This window comes from Nannospalax galili, unplaced genomic scaffold, assembly GCF_000622305.1.
Source record: "Nannospalax galili isolate Female #2095 unplaced genomic scaffold, S.galili_v1.0 scaffold249, whole genome shotgun sequence".
NCBI classification, from domain to species: Eukaryota; Metazoa; Chordata; class Mammalia; order Rodentia; family Spalacidae; genus Nannospalax; species Nannospalax galili.
Window position 1 is genome coordinate 835,046 of NW_008360307.1, and position 25,242 is coordinate 860,287.

The window sequence follows — 25,242 nt, forward strand, 5'->3', positions numbered from 1 at the left end:
AAAAAAAAAAAAATCCTTTCTCTGTTGATAGTTCTCTACATATTCAGATGCTCTATCACCTCAAGATAAACTGTACATTCCTTAAGTAATTCGATGTAGAAATATTTTCAAGAAAAATAATTCTAGTGTCTATCTTTTAAAGAAAATATTGCAGCTATTGGAAATGTGGATTTGCTTTTCACAGGTATGAGATTTCAATATTTCAAAATCAAAGGGTGAGTCTTTTCTACTATATGTTTTTAGGCATTTTATATAGCAAAAAAGAAGAAAAATGCTCATATGTATGTTATTACAAGACATTGTACTAACCTATGATGACATTCACTTACTACATGTTGCATATGGTCTTAAAAATCTTTCCTATGTATCTAAAGCAATTACTAGCACTGCTCAACAGTATCAGCATCACGTCTGATTTTCCTCATTTTTGTAAATTATGAGATCAACACAGTATGTAACAGTATTAATGAATGAGAAAAATCTTGTCAATTTTGTTGATAATTGTTAGAATGCCACTTTCAATACTGTTGCTTTATAATCATGATCTTAAATATGCAAATGTCTTCTTAGTCTTATGGAAATTTCTTTCATTCTTAGCAGGTTACTTGTCATATTGACAGTTTTTCCAAGTACTAAGTTGTGGTTGTAAAATACTAAGCTGTTGCAATACTGGGTATGCTGTGGGTAGTTAGGAGGGGATCTAGGGAGTAAGTTGTTTGAATACCAGGTCTTTTGAGAGCCAGCTGTCCTCACTTAGCTTCCTGGTTTGGAACTCCCTCTGTTGCCTGCACTTTATCACCTAAAATAGCCAGTTATGCAAATCAGAGCACCTCTTCCCTCTCACCAGCACATAACCAAATATTATTCATCCCAAATTATTTTAAATAAATCAATATTGCATATGTAATTGATAATATAAAAAACAGGTGTGTCTTATGTATCTGGATAATTAGAGTATAAATTTGTCTCAAGGAATATGTGATCAATAACTAAATAAATCAATGTATTTTCAGTGTTTAAACTTTATGCATACGTATCTGTACATGCATAATCCCACAAGAATAGACCTCTACATTTTACTTTGAATACCTGAAAATAAAATACTGCCATGTAGACTAAAAATCAATTTGTGTTTAATTTTGACCTACCATTTATTAGTGAAGCTATAAAAGAAAGTATGTAAGATATGAGAGAGCATATGACTTACAAAATACACTATTTTTTAAAATAAAATTTACTTCTTTTTTATTGGCTGAGAATTTATGAGAACAGCCACATCCTTTAAAATACATATTAGCTCGCTGCCAGAGCTCACAGCTAACTTAATAAGCTAATTTGAGGCCATACACTCAGCTGCCATTGCTTTGGGATCACTGCTGAGCAAGGAGAACTACACACAGGAATCCAAGGGCACAAAACTTAAAAGAACAGTCATGCTCAAAGAATTAAGGATTTTAAATGACACAGAAACAACCCATAGAGGATAGGAATAAACCCCTGAATGAAGCTCAAGAAAATAAACCTACAGCTGAATGAAATGACAAAGAACAGGATGTGGGGCTGGGAAGTTTGGATTTGCTCAGGTTGTGGGGGAGTCAAAGTGCAGTGAGTGGGATCAGACCAACCAGGGAAGAAGGCTGGTCTTGGGAATCCCAGGCAAGTTGGGGGTGGGGACAACCAGGATAGAAGGTTGGTCTCAGGTGTGCAAAGGCAAGTTGGGGGTGGGGACAGCCTGTGAAAGGTCTAAGAAAACTAGACTGAAAAATTGAGCTGGTCTGAGTGCCAGGGAGCAGAATGCAGTGGGCGGGTCTAGACAAAGAGGGTAGTCCAGAGATCTGGGGTGCTAAGAGCAAAAGTCAGCCTCTGCCCAAGTCTAGAAGGAGAACAGAATGTCGGGTCGAAGAGAGGGATTTGCTCAGGTTCTGGGGAAGTCGAGGTGCAGCCAAGGTAGTGGAATTAGACATACTGGGGAAGAAGGCTGGTTTCAGGCATTCAAGAAGAGTTGGGGGTAAGTACAGCCAAAATAGAAGGCTGGTCTCAGGTGTGTAAAGGTAAGTTAGGGGTGGGGAACACCTGTGAAGGCTCTAAGACATTACAGTGAAGAGTTGTGCTGGTTTGGGTGCAGGGGATCAGCACTCCAGAGATCTTGGGATCCTGAGAGCAAAAGCTGGTCTGACCCAACCTAGAACAGGTTTATAAAGAGGACATTAATGAATCTCTCAATTCTCATAAATGAAGTTCCTTCATGCAACAGAGGGCCAGGAACAGAAAAGATCACAAATGGCCAAAGCATAGAGTCTGCAGAATGCTGGTCCTTGGACAGGACTCATATATTAAGCTTCATGCACCCAGGGTTCAGGGAGCATTGAGAAGAGGGGGCAGAAAGATTGTAAGAGCCAGGGAGGAGGTGCATAATCATACGGCAATAGAGTCCTATAAGCTCCTGGAAACCTCCTCATATGAATCTATAGCAATCATGTCAGCATGCATAAGTCCCATGCAAACTCAAGCAGACAAAAACCCAGCATAGAACTGGAGAAATGGACAGCAGACCCCAATCTTAACTGAAGAAATATTGGCAACTGATTACTGCTAGGGGAGGAAGAGCTGATCTTCCTAAAGCGAGTGACTCTAGATAGGCTGACTAGACCTCAGTAGATGAACTTGCACTGAGGAACATCTGGGGACACTAATTTCACACAATAGATCTTAGCACAAATGACAGAATGTATGAATTCCAGTGGTGGGTGGGTGGGAGGGAGCCAGTGGGGAAGGGGGTATAAAGATGATTAAGATTGATTGAGATGTTCTCTATGGAATACACAAAAATTTAATTAAAAGCAAGTTTTAAAAAAGAACTAAAGAAAAAAATTAAAAAAGAAAATTCAAAATTTGAAAAATGAATTCACAAAAGAGTTAGAAATATTGAAGAAAACCCAAGCTGAAATGAATATGGAATTGAAAAACTCCGTAAGACAATTTTAAATGACAGGAGGAAGTCTCAGCAGCAGAATGCATCAGCTGGAAAGCAGAATATTAAAACTGGAAGATAAAGGTGGAGAATTAGACTGTTCAAGAAAATAATATGAAAAACTTAAGAACACAAGAAAAGGATATGCAGGAAACATGAGACAATATGAAAAGAACAAATATGCATCATAGGCATAGAGGAAGGAAAAGAATCTCAGATAATGGCATTGATCAGATCTTCACAGGATTATAGAAGAAAACTTCCCTAAACTAATGAAAGACACACCCATACATATACAAGAAGCACACAGAACAACAAATGAACGGGATCAGAACAGAAACTCTCCACAGTATATCATAGTAAAAATACTAAATGTGCAGAGCAAAGTGAGTTTACTGAAAGCTAAAAGAGATGAGCAAGTCACAGATAAAGGAAAACCCATCAGAATTACTGCTGACTTGTCAATGCAAACTATAAAAACTAGAAGAGCCTGGAGCTAAGTGTTCCAGATTCTAAATGATAGTGGCCAACCCAGAGTACTTTACTCAGTAAAACTGTCTGTCATAGTTGAAGGAGAAAGGAAATCTTCCATTATACAAAATAAGCTGAAAGAATTCATGACCAGCAAACCGGCCCTATAGTCAATACTCAAAACAACACAAACTGAAGAAAGGAATGACCATACCCAAGAGACTACAATAAGGAATTAATTGAAGGTATAATTTGGGAACACAAAAGTGGACTGAGAATAAAAACAGAAATTAAACTGATAGTAACCAGTCATAACTTTAAATACTAATGACCGCAACTCTCCATTCAAAAGATACAGGGTATTTGAGTGAATTAAGAAATAAAATCTATCTTTTTGTTGTCTACAAGAAATTCATCTTACCCTCAAGATAAACACTACCTTAGTGAAAGGATGGAAAAAGTATTTCAAGCAATTAACACTAAAAAACAAGCCGGCATTGCTATTTTAATATATGATAAAATGGACTTAAAACTAGAATTAATTAGAAGAGATAAAGATCACTTCATTCTGATCAAAGGGACAATATTCCAAGAAGACAATTGATAAGTGGGACCTCATTAAACTGAAAATCTGTGTAGCAAAGTAAACAATGTACTGAATGAAGAGGAAGCCCACAGAGTGGGAGAAAATCTTCACGAGCTATCCATCTGACAGAGAATTAATATCTAGACTCTACAAAAAAATAAACACAAAACCTGGAAAACAAAAATTGAATGTGGGATGGGGATGTATCGAGGGTGAGTAGAACGGGAGCATTGAGGATGGACATGATTCAGATACAGTGCATACATATATGAAATTGTCATAGAACAATTAAAGGATATTCTAAAATATGGGCTATGACTATAAAGAGAGCTCTCAGAAGAAGAAATTAAAATGACTACGTGTTCAACATACTTAGTAACTAGAGAAATAAAAATCAAAACTGGTATAAGACTTTATCTTATACCAGTCAGTACGGCTAAGATCAAGAGACTAAATGCCACCAAACACTGGCAAGGATGTGGAGCAAGAAGAACTCTTATTCATTGCTGGTGGTGCAAACTATAACAACCACTGTGGAAATCAGATAGAAGAACTCATAAAAAACTAAAATAGATCTACATGTGATCCCGTTATACCATTCCTTGGCATATACCTAAGGAATTCAACATTCTATTACAGATATACTTATTTAGCCATGTTTGCTGCTGCTCTTTTCACATTAACTAAGATGTGGAAGCAAACTAAATGCCCCTCATCCGATGAATGGATGAAGAAAGTGTGGTACATTTGCACATGGAGTTCTACTCAGCATAAAAGAAAAATAAAATCATGAAATTTTCATGTAAATAGATTGAACTAGAAACGGTTCTGCTACTGAAGTATGACAGACTCAGAAAAACATATGATATATGTTCCCTCTCATTTGTGGATCCTAGCTATAAATACTGTGATGGGAATATATATATGCAGGAGCCAGGTAAATGGAAAGGAATCATTGGAGGAAAGGTTAAGAAGGAGCTTAAGAGAGAGGGATCATAGAATTCTCTCTTATTCTCCTTCTTAACCTTTACTTTGTTATCAAGGAGAAATGGGGAAAACAGGGCTACTTTAACCAGGGAGGGAATATGAAGGGTTGTATAGGGAGAGAGACAGGAGAGATAAATAACACTTATATGGTGTGAAAAAACAGAGGCAAATATATTAGCTCACAAGCCTACCGAAAAATACACATACACTCATATACATATATATATAATACATATATAGTCATACACTCATATATATTATATTCAGCATATATATGACTATATTTAAAAAAAAACAGTGCCAGACAGGAGAAACCACCCTTTGAATTGTTGGTCAGTAGTGCAAGAGACTCCCAAAATAACACAGGCTATTGACACAGCCCTTGATTTCCTCCCAGAACTTGAAGGGAATACCCTATTGCTGGAGACATGGCATTCTTCAGACACAGGACTTGATACAATCAGACTGGAACAGTTCTGGAAGCCTCCCCACTGAAGACAAGTTCCCATAGTATCAGAAGATACTTTGCAAAATGCCAAGGGATAAAAATCAATCCATGACTCCATCCTGCTGTAAAGTCTATTTAGCTACAAAAAAGAGCAGCCTAGCAAATAAACTCTACTAGGGCAATAGTGGCATTTTTATCTTGAGGGTAATCAACAGCTGTCTAATTGGAAAGAAGGCCCTCTCAATGGGAGGTAACTGATGTGTGGTAATGTTAACACAGCCAAATATGTATGGCTGGAGAGATCATAGATCCTAGAGAGAAACCTACTTTGGTCACACCCCCCTGTCAGCATAATTTCTTACTGTATTTTAAATATATATGTTTATATTTGTAGACAAGTTCACCTCTCACCACTTATCAAAAAGCTTTTTTTTTTTTTTTTTTTTTTTTTTATCTTTTTTTTTTTTTTTTTTTTTGCAACAGATGGAGACTTTTACAAAGTTCCACAACTATTCAAATGCAGTTGTGAATAAATGCCTGTGTGGTGTCCAGCCATAAGTGACACATCTGCGGTGTAACTTCTATACCTAAGGCTCAGATAACATACTGGAACCAGGGTCTGAAAGAATATTAATACATCTCTCAACTCTCACTTTTGAACGTTTCCTCAGCAACAGATGGTGATTAACCCAAAGAGCCACACCTAGACACAGTGCAAAAAATGAGACTACAGAGAACTTTTCCCTGAATAGGACACCTCCATCAAATGCCTGCCACCCAAGGCTTGGGGATTTTGGTGTCCTACAAGGTGAAAATGTTCTAAGAGCTAGGGGCAGTTGAAGACCACCAGGAAGCAGAACTCTCCAGACAGCTGGGAAGTTACTTATATGAACTTAATATAGTGGCAACAGCGTGCACAAAACTCAAGCTCAAACCAGACACAATTCCAGTACAGAAATAGGAAAGTGGGTAAGAAGCCCCAACCTAAGCTTATTAATTATTGGCAGTTCAAACTACTGGGAGACAGAAAGTAGGTTTTCTTTAAGGATGTGATGCTAGATAGGTTAATCAGGCTCTAGTGGATAGATGCACACTAAAGAGCGTTTGGGGATAGAAATGTGGCTCGATCGGCCTTAATATATGTGACAGAGTACATGAAAACTGGCTTGGGGACTATCAGAGGGGTGCAGACAGGAGATGAGGTCTAAATATTATCAAAATGTAGTGTGAAATCATAAAAATTCAATAAAATATTAAAAGTAAAATAAAATACAAATTAGTGGATAGAACTAGAAAATAAAATTGCCTCCTTTCCAAAATCAATTTTACTTTTAAAAGACAGATACATCTCAACAAATGCTAGATGAGAAAAATAGGTGATTTGAATGAAATTAAAAGTTCAATAAGTACGACAGTAAAATTTCAGTTGTCTCACCCAGTGACTTAATTTCAGATTAATACTATTAATAGTGCATATTATTAAATGATAAAATATCTCATATATATGTATATGTACTTTAAGTTTTTAAATTTTCCTTTTACAACAATCATGTGTGGGTTCTCTGGGTAAAGAAACATAATTTTAAGAGACTTAACAGGCTTAGAAGACCAAACAGGAAGCAACACCTGAGAATTTCCAACTCAAAGGCACAGGCTTTAATGGATCTGCTGTTTTCTAAGTCACTCTTTGCCTCTTAATACACAAAAACTGCAAACAAATATATACAGCTTACTCAGTGTTAATTTTAACCTCAATTCTGCTAATCAATTTGATATTGACAAAATATTTACTATTAAGCAATTTTTCTACTATTTGGAAGTTATTTTAAGATAAGCAGATAATGCATCCCTGCCTAGAACAAACTACATTAAGATACACTTTAAATCCATAGATGTACAAGCCCATGTGAATGTGAGTGTGCAAGAAAATGATAGTACAGCTATAAATCGCATACTCCTTTGTGGGTAACAGCTCGGGTTTTAAGTGCGATGAAGGCGTTTACAGCTCAGGACTTCTTTCATCCACAGTGTAATGAACAACTGATTTCAATCTAATATCTACCATAAGTTTTTTTTTTACAAAACATTTAAAAATTTATAGGTTATGATCTATGACATATTAAAGTCTATAAAATTTTCATGAAGTATATCAGTTTTAATTTGTCTACCTTGGTAGAGCTTAGAACTACATGTAGGGATTTAATACAGTATCAATTTAATTGTGATATGTTTCTTAATGTTTTTGACTTCAGCAAAATTTACTTCCTAGTAAAATTCACTGAACATCACTTTTTTTAGTTTTTCAAATGTCTGGAACACATGGGATAATAACTGCATAAACATTCTAAAGCTTATATATTGTATACATAAATACAATTGAAATTTTCAGATTCTCCTCATGTAGGTAACAATTTTAAGGGTATTATAGAATCCTTCACATAAAATGTGGTATTAAAGAAGGCCTCATAGGTAGATGAATATAGTCAATTATAAAGGCAAGTATACATGTTACTCTATAACTGTTCCCAATCAAATGAAATAGCTGTGATATTATTTTAGGTTTTTCCCATATTGTTCTGTAGCAAAAACAATGCTTAGTAACACAATATTAAACACAGTTTAAAATAGAACTGCTCTGATAGCATACTTAAGTCTAAGTTATGTTAAGTAGCTTTTGTCCTCAGCTTGATTGTGAGCTACTTTAGCAATGGTGTCATGTCATTTTAATAGATGCATTTAACAGTATATCACCCAATAAACTTTTCATATGTATGTTGCACAAACCATAGTTTCACCATAGAATATGTATACGTGTTTCTATAATGGATTATAGCATCAATATTTTACAAAAAATGATACTTTTCCTTTGAATTTCACAGTTCAAGAAGACGTTCCCAATACTGCTTTCTTTACAAACATGCAACCCATGAAATTCGTCATTATTCATACCCTCCTTTATTTATCTTATTCACAATCCTTCATACAATCATTGCAACAATTCTTGCTTCCCCTGTTTCTATTTATCTTTTATGGGTTAAGCCTGTCAATTTTTTTTGATGGTCACATAATACCTCCACTTGGATCTTCGTATTTAAAGTTATTTTTTTTTCCCCAGTGAATTGCTATTAAAGTTCTCCTAACTCACACGACATGAACGTGGTTGGTAGTAGTGGTGATAATGATGAGGATATGACTTGTACTAACAAGGTGTGTGGATGTACACTTGAACTCCCAGCACTTAGGATGCTGAGGCAAGAGGACAGAGTCCAAGGCCAGGTTAGACTATGTAGTAAAGTCAAGGCCAACATTAACTATGTAGTGCTACTGTCTCAAAAAAACCGAAGTAATAATAATAATAATGATTGAGCTTGGACATTTTGAGAATAATCACTTGTATTTTTATATTATTTCTCCTAGTTACATTTCCATCATACCAAGAAATTATAAAACACTTATCAAACTGGTTTTATTTTAATTTTGCAACTTATTTTAATTTCTCAATATTTAATTTACTTCAGAATCTTGGATAGTTTTGGTCTAACTGGTCACACTGAAATCAAATACCACTTAGTTTATTTTCAGTACTGTGGATCAAACCTGGAGTCCTGCATGTTCCATTCAAATATTTTTCCTCTGAACTGCATCCTTAGCTCCTGACTTTATTTTTCTGAAAGCAATATAGTCAATGTAGACATAATTCTACTTATAGAGTGCATGCAAAAACATATTCCATTAATATAAATTCTAAGTTTTTAGAACTTACACTTGAGAGAATCATTTCATAAACACTGCTGAAGGTTAACCATGGTACATCTGGGTCTCCTTGACATAGGTGTCTTTTTTACCAGTATATCCACAGTATAGAAATGACTCACAGAGGATTTCATGTTACCAGCAACAGGCAAACAAAGCTGTTGCTCCCTGAATGGGCCAGAATTTAAGGCTTCTTATGATTGAAAATAATGTTTGCCTTATTATTTTATGAATTATTTATTGTTTCTATAATTTTCCTTTGGTAATATGAAATTAAAGCAAGATAAACATAGAAATCAGCAGTAATTTTCCAAAATGATTATTTCAATGGCTGAAATACCAAGTGATTATTTCTCAAGTCATACTTATGAACACAATTTTATACAGGTAATGTTTTAACTAAGAAAATACAGTATTTGTAGAACAGGCTGGTAAGTGTTCTGGTAGTAACTCTTAGTTTGATATATTAATAGGATACTAGCTAAGCACAGTGTGGTGGAACACAATTTTAATTACAACACTCAGCACTAAGGAGAGAGAAGCAGGTGGATCTCTTTGAGAATGGGGGCCAGCTTGGTCTACATAGCAAATTCCAGGCCAAAGGAGGCTACAGGGAGACCATGTCTCCAAAAATATTAAATATTAAATGTTAAATATTTTTGTGCTCTATCATCTCTCTAAATCTCTGTGTCCTTTGGGGAAAAACACGTATAAGGATTTGGCACTAAGATAAAATGAGAGAGAACATACTTGCTTGGTTTTCTATGTCTGTTACTTCACTTAGAATAACAGCTTCTAGTTCCATCAATTAACTTCCACATTTCATGATTTTGTCTTTCTTTACTGCTGATTAGAACTCCATTGTGTAAATGTGCCACATTTTATCACCCAGTCATCAGTTGAGGGACATTTAGGTGGTTTCTATTTCTTAGCTATTGTGAAAAGAGTAGCAATAAACATGAATGTACAAGTATCTCTGCAGTAGGTGAGTCCAAGGAGTGGCATAACCAGATCATATGGTATAGTGGTGGCACCTGTTTGCAATCCCATCAACAGTGCATGAGCTTATTATTTATTTAGTTTGTTTTTTTGAGAAATGATCTACTTGTGGCTATACCTTGCCTGGAACGCACTATGTAGTCCAGGCTAGCCTCAGGCTCACAGAGATTTGCCTGCCTCTAGTTCTCAAGAGCTGGGATTTTTATCAGTGTATATTAATTATAGATAACTGGTTTCATAATAAAACATTCATACATGCATATATTTTATTTTGAACATATTCACCACTCATTCTCCTTTTGGGTATTAAACTTTACAAAAGTAACATAATTTTTTATATTTTCCTATCTGTGCATACTTAAAAGATATCATTACATATGCGAAGTAAACACAAATTTATTTGTACCTATTGCAATTATTATATGACAGCTTCGAAAATTAATACAGAGTACTTACTTTGTGTAGTCTTTGTTTTGAAGATTAAAACTATTACACTCTAATGACTGGCCAAATCATAATCCATAAATAAAACATGAGATTAAAAAAATCCAGCAATTTCATCATTGTCTCTAGCATTGGAAGCAAAGCCACATAAGGACAATATACAATATTGACTTTCCTACAGTCTCGAGCTAGAGCAGCAAAGCAGACATGAGGGCACGTGAAGGCTCAGCCCGCGCTACTGCTGCTGTGACGACTCCACAAAACAAGGGCTCAGAATTGTGAAGCAAACGCAAATCTTCCTACTTTGAGAAGACATCAACTTGTGTTCCACACCATGAAAGCAACTCTGAAATGTCTCGTACATATGGCCAAGGAATTACCAAGCTAAAAAAGAACGGGGACAAAAGTTTTTAGCACTGCACTGTAAAATTGTATGTAGTTTTCCTACGTCATGAAAGAGCTAAGGCATTTTAACTCTGTTGAGATACACAAATTAGAAGTATCACAATTCTCCTGGCCACTGCAAAATTACTCGTAGTTCGTAGCTTAGGAAAATCGTTTCCTTCTTCCTCTGTCTCCCCAAAAAAGGAGCAATACCACCGAACTTCAGCCATTTGCTGGTATAGAGCTGGATACCCGGGTGCCTGGGCAGAGCTCTGGATGTTCTTTCAGACCTTGTCAATATTTCTGCGTGCATTAAACTGAAAGTGCAAAGGAGAGCATTATATGAATTTACTCCCAGTATAAGATATTGTAAAAAATTGAGAATGAAGTAAAAAAGATTTGGTGAGAGCCCACAGAAGAGAGGGCCTCTTTAAACCAACGTGGTCTAAGAGAATTTAATGGATTGCTATACGTTCAAAACATCTTCATTAGAGATTCCACGACCCACTGGAGATAATTTGCCATCAGGTTTAATCCAACGACATGTGCCTTATTCTGCTGGGCAGATGGATATGATCTTATACAGTTGATATTTCTTTTCTGAAATATTGCAAGTGACAAGAAGTCAATTGGGGCGATCTGTAATCATGGTTTTCCTCTGTCCTGTCTGTCCCTTTCTCTCTTCCTCCCCTTCCCTTTCTTCTTCCCTTATTTTTCAATTCTGCCGCCTCAGCCTCCTGAATGCTAGGTTTCCAGGTGTACGCTATCATGCCTGCCTCATAACAGAGCTGTTTGCTTAGCTGTTTGGAGACAGAAGAGAAGAGTGTTATTATGGCCTCTAAATTGTGACACTCCTTCTGCCTCAGCCTCTTGAGCAGATATGATATTATAGACATGAGTTCTGACATATGGCTAATTACAAACTCTATAATTGTCTAACAACTTAGCCAAAAATGTGTACTAGTTTTGATTTTGTATTATGTAATTTGAAGCTTTTAATGAAAATAGTCAAAGAATCAAATACACAACAAATTAAATTATGCAAATATTTTGTGTCTTTGGCCTTTTAGTCTTTTTCTTACAGAAATACTTTTTCATTCAATTTATTTGGGGTGTAAAACATTTGGCATAATATTAATTTTTGCCAGTTTGCCTGTTTTTGTGGATTTTATGCTTGTGCCATGGAGGAACCATTGGATCGCTATCTTTGTATCAAGGAAGTATTACACCGTAATAGTTGTGATAATGAAATTAAAACAAAGTTATTTGTTAATGTCTCAGTATTTAAAATACTGAGGAGGAATAGGAGGAATTTCATGAATAGGTAGGAAAGTAAACTAATTCGCATATTGATGGACACAAAAAAAGTAGGGAATTAAAAATAGTGATGGAATAGTTTCTTTATTCACATTGGCCACAGTTCCCGTAACTGCCATCATCTCAAAATTGCAGAGAAGACAGGACGAAGCAAAAGGGAAGACTGTGTTACAACACTTGCCAGTTTATTCCAGGAATGCAGTGGCGCACCAAGGCAAGGTCATTGCCTGCTCCAGAGAGGCAGTCACGGCTAAGATGCAAGGGCTTCTGGTGCCTGTGGTGCCTGTTGAATTTTCATTCAACCTGTGAAGTGTGTCTTTTCTAATATTTCATATTTGATTTATTTATTAAATTAGTATCAACTTAGGAACAATCCTGTACTATTACTTTTGCAATTTCTCTCTAATTCTGTCTCTTCTACATTCCCAGAGAAACATATTTGAACTTGGCTTAATTCACTCTTTTGGTTTTTTTTTTTTTTCCTTTTGGTATGAAAATGAATGAATTGATGTTGAAATGTTTCTGGAAATCAGAATTCTTTTTTATTCTGAAATGAAATCTGAAAATACAAAAATTTTGTAAAATATCTCACTTCCTGATATTCTTACCCTTTGAATCATTATTTTGTATAGTGCAATTTATGATAGCAAATATATTCTATTGTAGGGGAGTTTAGCACAATAGTTTATTTTAAATGTCAATTAATTGAGTTCTTAGAATTAGTTATATAAAAAGCCTAAAGGTACTGGGGAAAGTGAAGTTTGTAGTGGACTAGTCTATAATTTTTTAGAATTTATTTTGCAAGTGTGTGTGTGTGCGTGTGTATGTGTGTCTGTGCGTGTGTGTGGCCGTCCGTGTGTGTCTGTGCGTGTGTGTGGCTGTCCATGTGTGTCTGTGCGTGTGTGTGGCTGTCCGTGTGTGTCTGTGCATGCATATACCTTTAAGGGCATAAGAGGACAATTTGTGGGAGTCAGTTCAGTTCTATCCTTTTACCATGTGGTTCCTGGGGATTGAACTCAGGTAGTCAGACTTGGTTGCAGGTGTCCTTATACTCTAAGGCATTTCACTGGCTGGTCTGTAAGAATATTAGTTAAACAAGTTAACCTTTCAATATATTAATATACTTAATATAGTTTAATACACCAAGTAAGAATTATAATGTCTCAATAGAAACTGATAGATTATTCTCTATAAATAATTTGTTCATAACATGTAAACATATCACCTATAAAATGTGATAAAAATTAACCAAGCCTCAACTTTACTGAACTGGTATTCACCTGACTTCTTTTATCCTCATGAGTTATAGATCCCATAAAATGATCAAGAAGATGATAAACAGGGAGGCATGTGGTGCCAAAAAAGACAGCTACCAACTGACAGTCACTGGGCCAAAATAGAAAGAAGACAATGGTGATCTTGGGAATTTTTTTTTAAGTCTATAGAAATTCCCTTTTAAAAACCAGAGTGTGAGAGAAGCTGCTGTCGTAGTCATGGTTTATCTTCATGCTATTTTGTTCTAGACCTAGCAATGTTGATTTCAGGCCCTGTTTTGTTCTAGCTTAACATATAATAAGCACATTCATTAGTAATAGCAAATCACTGTGAATGTAATTTTCAAATTAAGAGTGGATTGGCAAGAAGATTTAAGAAATCCTGGAGGTTCAAGCATTTCACAGGCCTTTAATCCAAGCACTGGGGAGGCAGAGGCAGGCACATCTATGTGAGATTGAGGTCAGCCTGGTCTATATAGTGAGTTCCAGGCCAACAAAGGCTACAGGGAAACCATGTCACAAATAAAAAAAGAATGAAGGGGGAGAGAGAGAGAGAGAGAGAGAGAGAGAGAGAGAGAGAGAGGAAGAAGAAGAAGAAGAAGAAGAAGAAGAAGAAGAAGAAGAAGAAGAAGAAGAAGAAAGCAGGAAAGAAAAAGAAAGAAAGGAAGAAAGAAAGAAAAATTAAAGAAACCCCGGAAAAGGATGTTTACTTAAAAAAAAAAATCAAAGACTGAAATGCCCACTTATTGGGAAGCTGGAGTAGCAAGTTGGATTACTGCCCATAAGGAAGGCAACGTCCAATTTACATGTGAAAATTGTGAGCACCAACAGGATGATGTTATAAACTTTTTGCCTCCATCCACAGTACCTGTGTCTATACATATATTACTGTTATCTTACTTCACATAGAGATGTGTGCAGTTTTGTTAATAAATAATATCTCTCACTTGAATAGCTCATAAAACTTCTATAGAGGAAATGTAAAAAGACCAAATCATGCTAAAAGTTAACATCATTTTTCTCTTCAGAGTGTTAAATAAGAATTAATTTAGACTAAGCTGTATAGACATTCCATTTTAGTATTTTATAGACAGAACTATACTATAGGTAATATGCTGTATTCAACTTTATTATTTATCTTTAATTAAAAAACCATTCTGTGCCATACATGAATAGTCCAAGCCCTCATGTCGCTTGCCTTAAATAAAATATTATCTTTTGGCTCCCTTTTGCACTAGAGGAAATAAAAAGCCACATGTGGAGCAGTTTGAAAACTAGACAGAAATGATCCTTGGAGGGCAGTTTCTATCTCCCACAGAAGTAGTGCAGACTTCTTCCATTAGCATAGACCCAGGGACCAAAGTGATCCAGAGCTATTAAGGTACCTGCAAACATAGTCAACGTATCTTCAGTGCAGCAAGCATGTGAAGGAACACCCATAGCTGCATCAAAGTATCTGAAATGAAAAACAACAATTATAATATTTCACATTTGAAAAGATTGTACAGATGCTGACATTTTGTTTGTGGTTGTAGAGAAGAACGGAAAGCAGTTTCCAGACTTCACCCTCAACACTTACCATTTGGCAGAGGATATGGGAGGCTGGAGAAGACAGAATGAGCTTTGCCTTAGTTGAAACAGCTGTGAAACATATGGTGGCTCATGTGAAGTGAAGCTTGCCAAAGGTCTCATCCAAACTCCTACCCATTTCCACCAATAATAGCCAGTCAGGTGATTACTGTGAAGGACTTTGTATCAGCAAATGATAAACTTGAAAAGAATAAAAAAGAAAAACTCACTAATTTTTTAAAAATTCAAGATTATCGAAAACAGAAGACCCAAAAATGCAATTGTAAAGAGCATGTTTTTAAATTTTATTGAAGTTTTGCAATTTTGATAAAGTATATTTTGATGATGGTATTTAGATCCAGTCCCATATCTGCACTGTCCCTTACTGCCCCCATCCAATTTAATGTACTCTATCATATATATATACTTACAATAAGGCCTATAGACTCTAACTTGTGTCCGCAGAAGTCCATCAGTGTGGGTTCATCCACTGGAGCCTGGTTAATTTGCCATGAGTCACATCCTCTAAAGAGATGAACTCTCCCTGTTCCAGCAGCCATTGGTTGCCAATAGTTCCTCAGGTAGGGTTGGGGTTCTTATCCACTTTCCCATGTCTGTGCTGGAATTCTTCTTGGTTTTTGCTTGCATAAGATTTCTGTATGAACCATGAGTTCGTATGAGTAATTGACCAGCTTCCAGCAACACTATTTCCTTGTCCCACCAATTCTGGCTAAAGGGCTGCCTTAACTCCATTGCCTTTCCTCTAACGTGATGATGCAAAGTATCACAAAACTACACTTCTTCCTGTAGAAGTTCAGTGATTCCTTCTGTGATTATTGCAAATTTATGTGTGCATAGCTCACCACATTTCGCTCAGTGGATTTCCCTTCCAGAGCAATTTTGGTTTGGAATTCAGGCATTCTGTAAATTGATTTTGGATTGAAGTATTGAATTATGGCCAATTTTTTTTTTCTTAAATCCAGTCACTGGCTTTATAAACCCTCTGTTGTATATTTCTAGTCAAAATGGATGTATGTTTTCACCCATTACATGTGACTATCCTTCTAAGCATCAGCCCGTGTTTTGTGTGTTTGTGGGTCTGTGATGTATTTGTGAAATACTTTTGAATATTGCAAAAGCTAGAGGAGATCAATTTCAAAGAAACAAAAATAAATACAAGTTAATAGCCTTTTCTCAATGTGAATTTGTTCATTCATGCTTGCATTAGGGAATGTGCTAATCATGAATCATTCGCAGTGAATTGCTCATGAGAAAAAATGTGCTGGTGTTGCCATCAGTTTTGAATTGCCTGACCGAAGGAAAAGAGCATTGTCTCAGTATAAGTAATAACCAGACACAGATCCCAGGCAGAGTGAGTACAAGCTGGCAAAAGTTCTTTTGATTCATGTGAACATAGAATACATGTTCCTAAGAAGGATTTAAAAATGAATGTTCTTGCTGTGATTGAGTTTACAGTCAGACAGAACAGTCCCTGGGGTGCGGGGAAATTGATCATTTGGAAATTTTATTCACACCATGCCAAAACAGCTCAATGTTACATGTGGATGTTGGCAAAACTGTAGCTTAAGAAACAAGTGTGTGATGATGTATAGGTTCCACTTGGAACAAGGTAGGTTGGCTTTATGCAAGCATGCCTAACTGAGAGCTCACATTTGTTACAAACTCACCTGGTTCTAGTGGCATCCTGGGGTATAATCAGCCTGTGTATCACTAACATCCATTGCCCTGGATAGGGTGTTTGGTTGTCAAGGAAGGAAAACAGTCAACATGGAGGTAAGTAAGGCCTAGCAATGTGATCTGCGATTGATGAAGAATTTTAGGTTTTGTGAGTGCATCATTCAGGGAAACATATTGTGTGACCCACCAAAGGAAAAGGAATGCCCCATGTGCCAAGATTGGTGGGAGCTTCTTACTGCTGCTGTTAGACCTAGAAAACTACATCTGATCAGCTTAGAAATTCTGTCTAGTGGATTTCCATTATGCACTGACTTCTTCACTAAGATTAGACTACAGGGTTTAAAAAGAGAGAAAGAACACTGAAAAATTCATTTTTAAAATTCCTTGGCAAAGGATTAGAAAAAATGAATAGAGTTTGCAAGACTATTTCTCAGCTATAGCATATTATAATTACCTAATTATAAGCAACTAAGGTGACATTTTTAAAGTCTTTGGTTAACCATCATTTTTCCTGCATCACTTTTATCATTTGAGCTCATGGAAGAGTTACTTGTCCTGATTAAGCTATCACAGCTCATGTACACCTAATAAAAGTTAATTCAAATCCAAAAATATTCTTTAGATTACTTGCATGTCTTTCTTGATCACATTGGTATTTCACTCAATTTAATATGAAATTGTGGAGCTGGATATGGTTGTTGTTATAGATACATGGTGAGTGCAGATGATTTTTCCTATTCATGACACATTCTGGTCTTTAGTAAACAGAGAATGCCTTCAAACCTACATCTTAGGGATATTAGAAGTATAAATAAAATAATTTTCATTAATGTTGTATTTATCTCTTTGAAAATGAAATGATATATTCCAAGTTATTTTTGTAATTCCACATGGTATTGGGTAAATTTCACCAGGTCCCATCTCGGGATGAAGAGCTATAAGCAATCAATAGATTTTGAGGGAGCGAGAACCAGTTTTCTCCAGGGAATAGCTCACTGAGAGGTTATCTGTTCCAAGGTAGGCAGTCCTAAACACAGGCACACGAGCACCACTAAATTGACTCAGTGCATTATGCATGTATATTTATAAATGTGTGTATATATATGTAACAATAAAATCAAAGAAGAGGATAAGAAATTGAGAGGGAGTTGGGGGGACATGGAAGGAGTTGGTGGGAGACTGGGAGAGATATAAATAACACAAGACAATACTCATTACTTGTGTGAAATTTTAAAAAATGAAACATAAAGTCTTGATGTGGATAGTTGTCATTAGGTGTACGTTTTGTGTTTATCATGTATGTAGAATAAAAATTTTAAATTCTGTTTAATAATTAAGGCATATTGCTATCATTTTGCTCATAGATTACATCTGGAACTAAAGATGGTATACTGTAAGAAAAGAGCATAACTATTTTCAGCAAGGTTCTTAAATAGAAACAGAAAGGATAATGAGTATGCAGGCACCTTTCCATATGCTTGCTGCTCTAAACTTGAACTTAAGATTTCTTTATTTATTTCTTTATTTATTATTTTTCATTCATTTAGTGTGTGTGTGTGTGTGTGTGTGTGTGTGTGTGTGTGTGCGCGCGCGCGCGCGTGCGCTGGTGCCCAAGGTCAGAAGAAGACATTGGGTTCCCTGAAGATGGAGTTACGGGCAGCAGTAGTGAGCTGCTGAATTGGGCTCTGAGAAGGTAACTTGCATCCCCTGAGAAGCGGCGCATGTTCTTAACCACTGAGCCATCTTCGCAACACTTTCAGCTTGAACTCTGAGGGCAATTCATTAAATATTTGTTTGCTAAGGTAGTCACATTCTCAGTTGTTACTTCTTTCTGCAATCACTCAGGCCTCAAGAGTATGTAATGAGTTGAAATTTCATGTCTAAATGGTTTCTTAATGAGACTTTGGTTTAGTTTATTAAAACAGATTTACCTTATGAGAAGTCAAAAATTTTGTTCATATTTTATAGAAACATAAAACACTATCCTGGTTTGACTATGAGTTACTAGATAACATATTTTTTTAAATAAAGGAAATGAACCTTACCCTGTAAAGTGTGATCAATCTTACTGTCCTTGTCTTTATCTGTCTCCTGTCTAGCAAAATACTTGGAAAAAAAGTTATTCCATAACTATGAATGACACATTTGTACATATTTTGATGAATGTATTGATGCCAATCCTCTTTCACTTTTCCCCCAGATTCCCAGGAAGGAAATTACAAATCAGAAGTCAACAGCAAGCCTAGGAAGGAAAGGACAGCTTTTACCAAAGAGCAAATCAGAGAACTTGAGGCGGAATTTGCCCATCATAATTATTTGACCAGACTGAGGCGATATGAGATAGCAGTGAATCTAGATCTCACGGAAAGACAGGTAAAGTGCGACCTTGTCATAACACGATTGTTTATGGTGCTCTACCTCAACGGTCTTTTGCAGTTTTTGAAATGTGTAGATCAGCAGTTCTTAAATACCAATTAGAATATGGTGCACTATTACATAATGAAATTTTAGATCAGTGAGACGACAAAATTAAAGACAACATAGTGATATTTTAATGAAACGTCATGAGTCATTGAGTTTTAATAAAGAATCCTCTGAGATGATGATTCTCTTTTTTTGTTTCACAAACATCAGTTGCCTCAAATAATATTGACATATGGTGGGGTACTTTCTGTGCTTGTATTTAAAACTATTCATTATAATAAAAGACTAGTTTTCTGTACTGGTCACGATAGGCCATGCTATGTTCTGATAGCACATTAACCCTTCAAATAATAGCTAATACACAAAACAAGTTCTGTCATTGTCTTATTTTCCACACATAGTCTAGGACCAACATTCTAAATAGTGACTCACAGTCCAATTGCACTCCCTGCAATCTCACCATGCAGTGGTGTTGGTGACCATAGGAGGTAAGAAAAAACTGGAAGTTTGTGCACTGACCTCTAAATGTAAGTGACCCATGTTACTTCCATTTACATTCTTATGACACAGTCCAATGGTGTAGCTTAGACACAAGAAGACTGGAAGACTGGGTAACGATGGGCAGCAAAGACACACAGGTCATTGGGAAACACTTCTGCCCCATTGCCTCAAATGTTTTTCCAAATCTTATTGGTCTTCAAAATTCAATATTTTACTATCCACTCAAAGCATGCTTTCAAAGTATTAATGATGTAGAAGCTCAATTAATAAGATTCAAATAATATTTTTAAATTAATTGATTATAGGTCCCTTTATTGGATTTTATTCAGGTGACAAATGACTTTTCCTGTCACTACACACAGGGTTCTCCTTGTAAAAATTCCTGTTTATGCTAGGTGAATCTAGTCTGCAGGTGGTTAACAGCCCTAATCTTTAGAAAAACATTCCTGGAAGGCACTCTTAGGGAGAGAGCTTCATTTCCTTTCTCCTCCAGGCATCCCACTAGAATCAGGGAAATGCCAACAGGCTGTGTACAAATGAATATGTATCTTTTGAGAGCAAGTAATTTTACCCAGTTTCTTAAGCCATTTTCTTGCTGCTAAGTTTTAGATCAGCTTTGGAAGGTTATTTCTGGTTAGAGGAAATATATAAAGGAACACTATTATGTGGTTTTATTTATTAGTAGTTTATATTTGATTAAATATTATGAGTAGTTCCTAAGTTATGGAGTATCACATTTCCTCACCTTGAATTTCACAAAATTCTCTGTATGAATGTGCAGAATTTGACATTTTGCAAAGCAGAATCTTAAATTTATATCATCAGATATAACATTTATTTTATGTATTTAACTGGGAATAGGAAAGTAAGGAATGGGGAGAAATTACACTTTAATGTACATAGAAACAGTGAATTCTAGGAAAGGCCTCTGTGTTATAGGAACATAAAGAAAATGGTAAAGTAGAGGTTACTTCCCCTCTACACAAATGATGGATACAGCACTGTACTCACAGCCAGGAGTAAAGCTAAAATTCTGTGCTTCCTCACATAAGAATGGTCTGTCATTATGTTTCATGGCTTCATCGTAGAAAACAGGCTTCATTTTGTCTAAAAATATTTCATTTTAGAAGAGCTCCTATAAATTCGGTCTGAAAATGTGGAAGGTGTTTTGGGTAATTATCCTTTCTTCCTAACTGACTTGAAAGCTTATAGAATTATATGCAACAATTATATGCATACTTGATTTTAATTCTTTAACTTTATTAATGTCACTTCAATTTCTTGTCAGCTCCTTTTCTGTGTAACGAGCCTTCCCAAATATTAGTGGCTTCACATAATAACCAACATTTTGTTTGCTCACAATTTTATGGGTCTGAGTTTTGGAATGGATTTCCCAGCCTTCCCTGTATCTATTGCAAGATGTGTTTCATGATCCAGCAACTAAGAACTTCCTGGGGGCTCTTCTGGGACAGCTGAACTTCTAATAGTCTGTATTCTAATGGGCTAATCTAAGTTTCTTCAGTCATTGGGAAAAGAACTCCTAGGATGGTATAGAAGGAAACACCAAACTGTAAGGGAGTCTTGAGCTTCTGTTTGTGTCATATTTACCAACACTCCATTATTCAAAGCAAATCATCCAACCCAGTGCAGTGTCAAGACAGGCATCATTAGAGTTCACTCCTGAGGTAAGCCAGCAATGGCCTCATCAGAAATAAAACAGAGAAAACAAATGTCAAAGACACAAAAATATTAAAAACCTGGAGTGGCAATTAGGTTCTCAGATCTTGAAAACTTGACACTATGCAGATTATTATTCTATAAATCTCTATTGGCACTTTTGCAAGTTATATTGAAAGGAGATATAAGTGTATATAAAATCTAAATATCTACTCAAAAAAGTCATTGGGTGATCAGCCAGAAATGACCAAATATTTAATAAAATATCTGAAAGAATATCCAAGACTTGCAACTTTGAAGTTTGTTTACTTAGACAAGTAATATATCTGGGGCACAAAATTTAAGCTAAGTGGACTTTTTCTTCTACTCACATTTATATTTCAGAGTGCCTATGAAAGAATTCTCAGCATAAACTAAAGAGCTGTCACTGGGGGCCTTATTCAGCACATGCTGAAATTAATTCATTTGTAACTCAAATGGTTGTTGAGTTGGCTGCTAGAAAGAAAATCCTGTCAAAATAAACTAGAGATATAAGTGCTGCATAGAACTCACAAGACAGGAAAAAACTGAACAGATAATACCAGCGGGAAGTAGAGCTGAGTGTCACAGTGCAGGGATTCATGGGAGAGTGTTCCTGGTTATGCCAAATGGTAACTTCATTCCTACACCTTTCAGCTCATCTAGCATTTTGCTATCAATTTTTAAATTATAAAACATTTATAAAAATATAAAAATTCTTTCCATTCTGTGTGATGAATTTCACTGTGGCAAATTCATCAGAAAAAAGATACTGGGTGATTCAATAATCAGATTCTCTTTTCTTGGGATCTAAAGGCATATTCTTCAAAATGTTCCTCCAAGGGAAGTGTTTTCAGTCTGTTATTCTTTATTGAATTTTTGTGTGGTTCATATAGAACGTCTTAATCATTTTATACCCCCTTCCCCATTGGCACCATTTCATTGCCCCCCCATTTACTGGATTTCATGCATTCTGTCATTTATTCTTGATGTTTGACTTTTGAAGTTACAGATATAGAGTCATAAAATGACTTTTGAATGCATCTTCTCCAAATTAGGGACAGCTTCGCTGAGTTCACTTGGGCATCTATAGGAAGATGTAAGGTTGCTTAAACAGACTGATACTTCTTATCATTCTAGAGGACTGCAAGTCCAAGATCAAGACACTGGATGATTTGGTCTAGACAGGTACTTCTGCCTTAGAGACAGCCATCCTCTCCATTTAAGTCTACATGGCCAAAGGGGCTCTCTGGCTCTCTGGAGTTACTTTTATAATGCTATTAATTCCAGTAATGAAGGTTCTGCTTTAATGAGTAAATCATCTTTTAGACCCCACTTCTAATTCCATCATTTTGAGGGACAATGTTTCCATACAGGAATTGAAGAACAGTCCTTTGGGTGATAAAAAAGGCATTCCCTTACCTCAATGTTGCTGCACTGTCAGCAAGGGATTTGCCTGTACAATCCATATCATGATGCTAGATAATCTTAGAAAGCACAGCTGTGTACTATTTGCACAATTGAATTGTTTTTATTGGATGTATGCATTCTTTTCATTGTCCTTATGCAAAATTACTTTTCTATATCTTAAAATACATGGACTTTATAAAAGTAACTAAAACATGCATTTAAAGAGTATTCTATTTAACCTTATATTGTTGTTTTCCTGGGCTTTAATAGCATTCTTTAACTGTAAAATATTGATTTTAACTGAATTTTTACATATTGTAAAAGGGGGAATAAAAATTTGAATCATATTACTCATAGAATTGTTTAGGGAACCTATTTTCTCCTTCCTAAAGCTTACCTTATAAACAAATGAGTCTTTATCATATATTTATCTGGAAGTTTTGATTGCCTATAAAAATACACTTGCACAGCAGATACAATATTTGGAGATGGACTTACTGTAGTTATATCATTAATCAGTAAGTCACATGTCATAACAGGACATTTAGACATAGATATTCTTAAAATTTTCCAATACTGGTCAGGCATCCTATTAGAAAAAGGTAAGACCCATTAAATCCTTAAACAATCATTAGAACTTTATTTCCCAACTCCTACCTGTGGATCAGTCATAAAAACTCACAAGGAACTAATACACACACGTGTGTGTGCACACACACCTGTGTCTTCTGTAATGAAATGTCAAGGGACTTTCTACTTCACTTTATAGTCGGTGTTTCTCTTTGAACTTCCTCCAGCAAGGAAAAGGAGGCTTATTCCAAAAGCAGTCCTAGTTATCAAATGGTTATGAAATAAAATTATTTTGTATTATATCAAAATGGTGCCCCTAGAACAAAGTTACTCTTATGATTATGTAATGTTCTGTGGGACAGTTATCAATCTAGCAATCTTTCTGCTTCTAATTAAAGCTTCCAGCTGCTGACATCATCTTGTCCTAATCAAGACCGATAGTGGCAGTGTCACTTAGAAGATTTTATAGAGCCAGTCAGTCTACAGCTCCTCATACTGAAAGCATTTTAAACTGGACAGTCTGGCTTTTTGTTTCCATCAAGATAAAAGTGGAGAAAGCTCCTGCCAGAGTGTTGTGCAAAGTAAGGGAAGGGGGAAGGGAACAAAGATAGTGATAAAATGAATTTTCTGTAGAGGTCAGGCTGCCAAACATAGGAGTCAGAGATTGTCAAAGTTATCAAACTGTTTTCACAGAGCTAATTAAAGGTACAATAATGTGTATTTGTAAACTATTTGAAAATACTGGAATTAACACCCTGAATTTGTGGCACTTCTGCCAAGATAAATGGAAAATCCCACCTCATTGGATCCAGGTTACATTAATGAAAATGAGAGACAAAGCTTTTTTGTTATTAATAGATCATTACTTTCACTAAATAACCCTCAACTGTTTGATGAATATAAAGGAGAATTATTATTTTTACACCAAATATAACATGGTTTAACTTTTACATTGCAGTTTTAGAGGATATCTCTCATTTGCAAGTTAATTTCTATAAATTTACATGAATACACGTAGCTATTGAATAAATTGTATTCATGAATAGACATACTGGCTATTCAAGTTAATCTAAGATTACCTGTGCAGCCAGTGATTTTAGAATATTCCATTCTTTCCTTCCAGCAGTATTAAAGTCAGAGTAACAAGCATTATAGTTGTTTAATTTGTGGCATGATAGTTATTTTGAAAGCATGGACTTGATTTGACTAGAAAAATGATCACAGTATTGGCTGGAGAGTTAGGGTGGTATTTTAAAGGAATTTTCATTGCAAATGAATAGATAGTTCTCATATTTCTGATTTTTAGTATACAGTGAACATTGACAATGCCCTTTAAAAGCCAGACTCAAAACTTCAAAAAAGTTACAATTATGAAAATCCATTTAAGAAAGATCAAATAAAATGAAATCTATAGAGATGAGTAACATTTCAACCTTTTCCTCAATTAATTTTCAGACATTACCTATATAAAAGAATGAGAAATAAGTAAATGATCCCTAAAAATGTAAATGCTCCAGTTGAAAATAAAAGTGGAAACGAAACCTCTGAACATTACAGTCTTAATTTTATTGAACTGCCTTGGAGAATATATGATTTTTTTTCTTTTAAAATACTTTATGGAGCCTCTAGTGGGAGAGGAAGGCTGTCTATCTGACGAGTTTGTATTCATGCTCAGATGCCGAGGAGCTCAGAAGGTGGGCGACTGTGACCAGTGATAGTCATGTATATAGAGATTAGAAAT

At 35.7% G+C, this 25,242-nt stretch overlaps 1 protein-coding gene across 1 annotated transcript in view; it reads left to right on the plus strand.

Moving 5' to 3' along the window:
* Meox2 (mesenchyme homeobox 2) overlaps positions 1–25,242 on the plus strand; it is a 73,138-nt gene that overhangs the window by 36,147 nt on the left and 11,749 nt on the right. Inside the window, exon 2 of the mRNA XM_008824428.3 lies at positions 19,102–19,274. Within this exon, the coding sequence (XP_008822650.1) occupies positions 19,102–19,274 (173 nt within the window). The remainder of the gene's footprint in view (positions 1–19,101; positions 19,275–25,242) is intronic.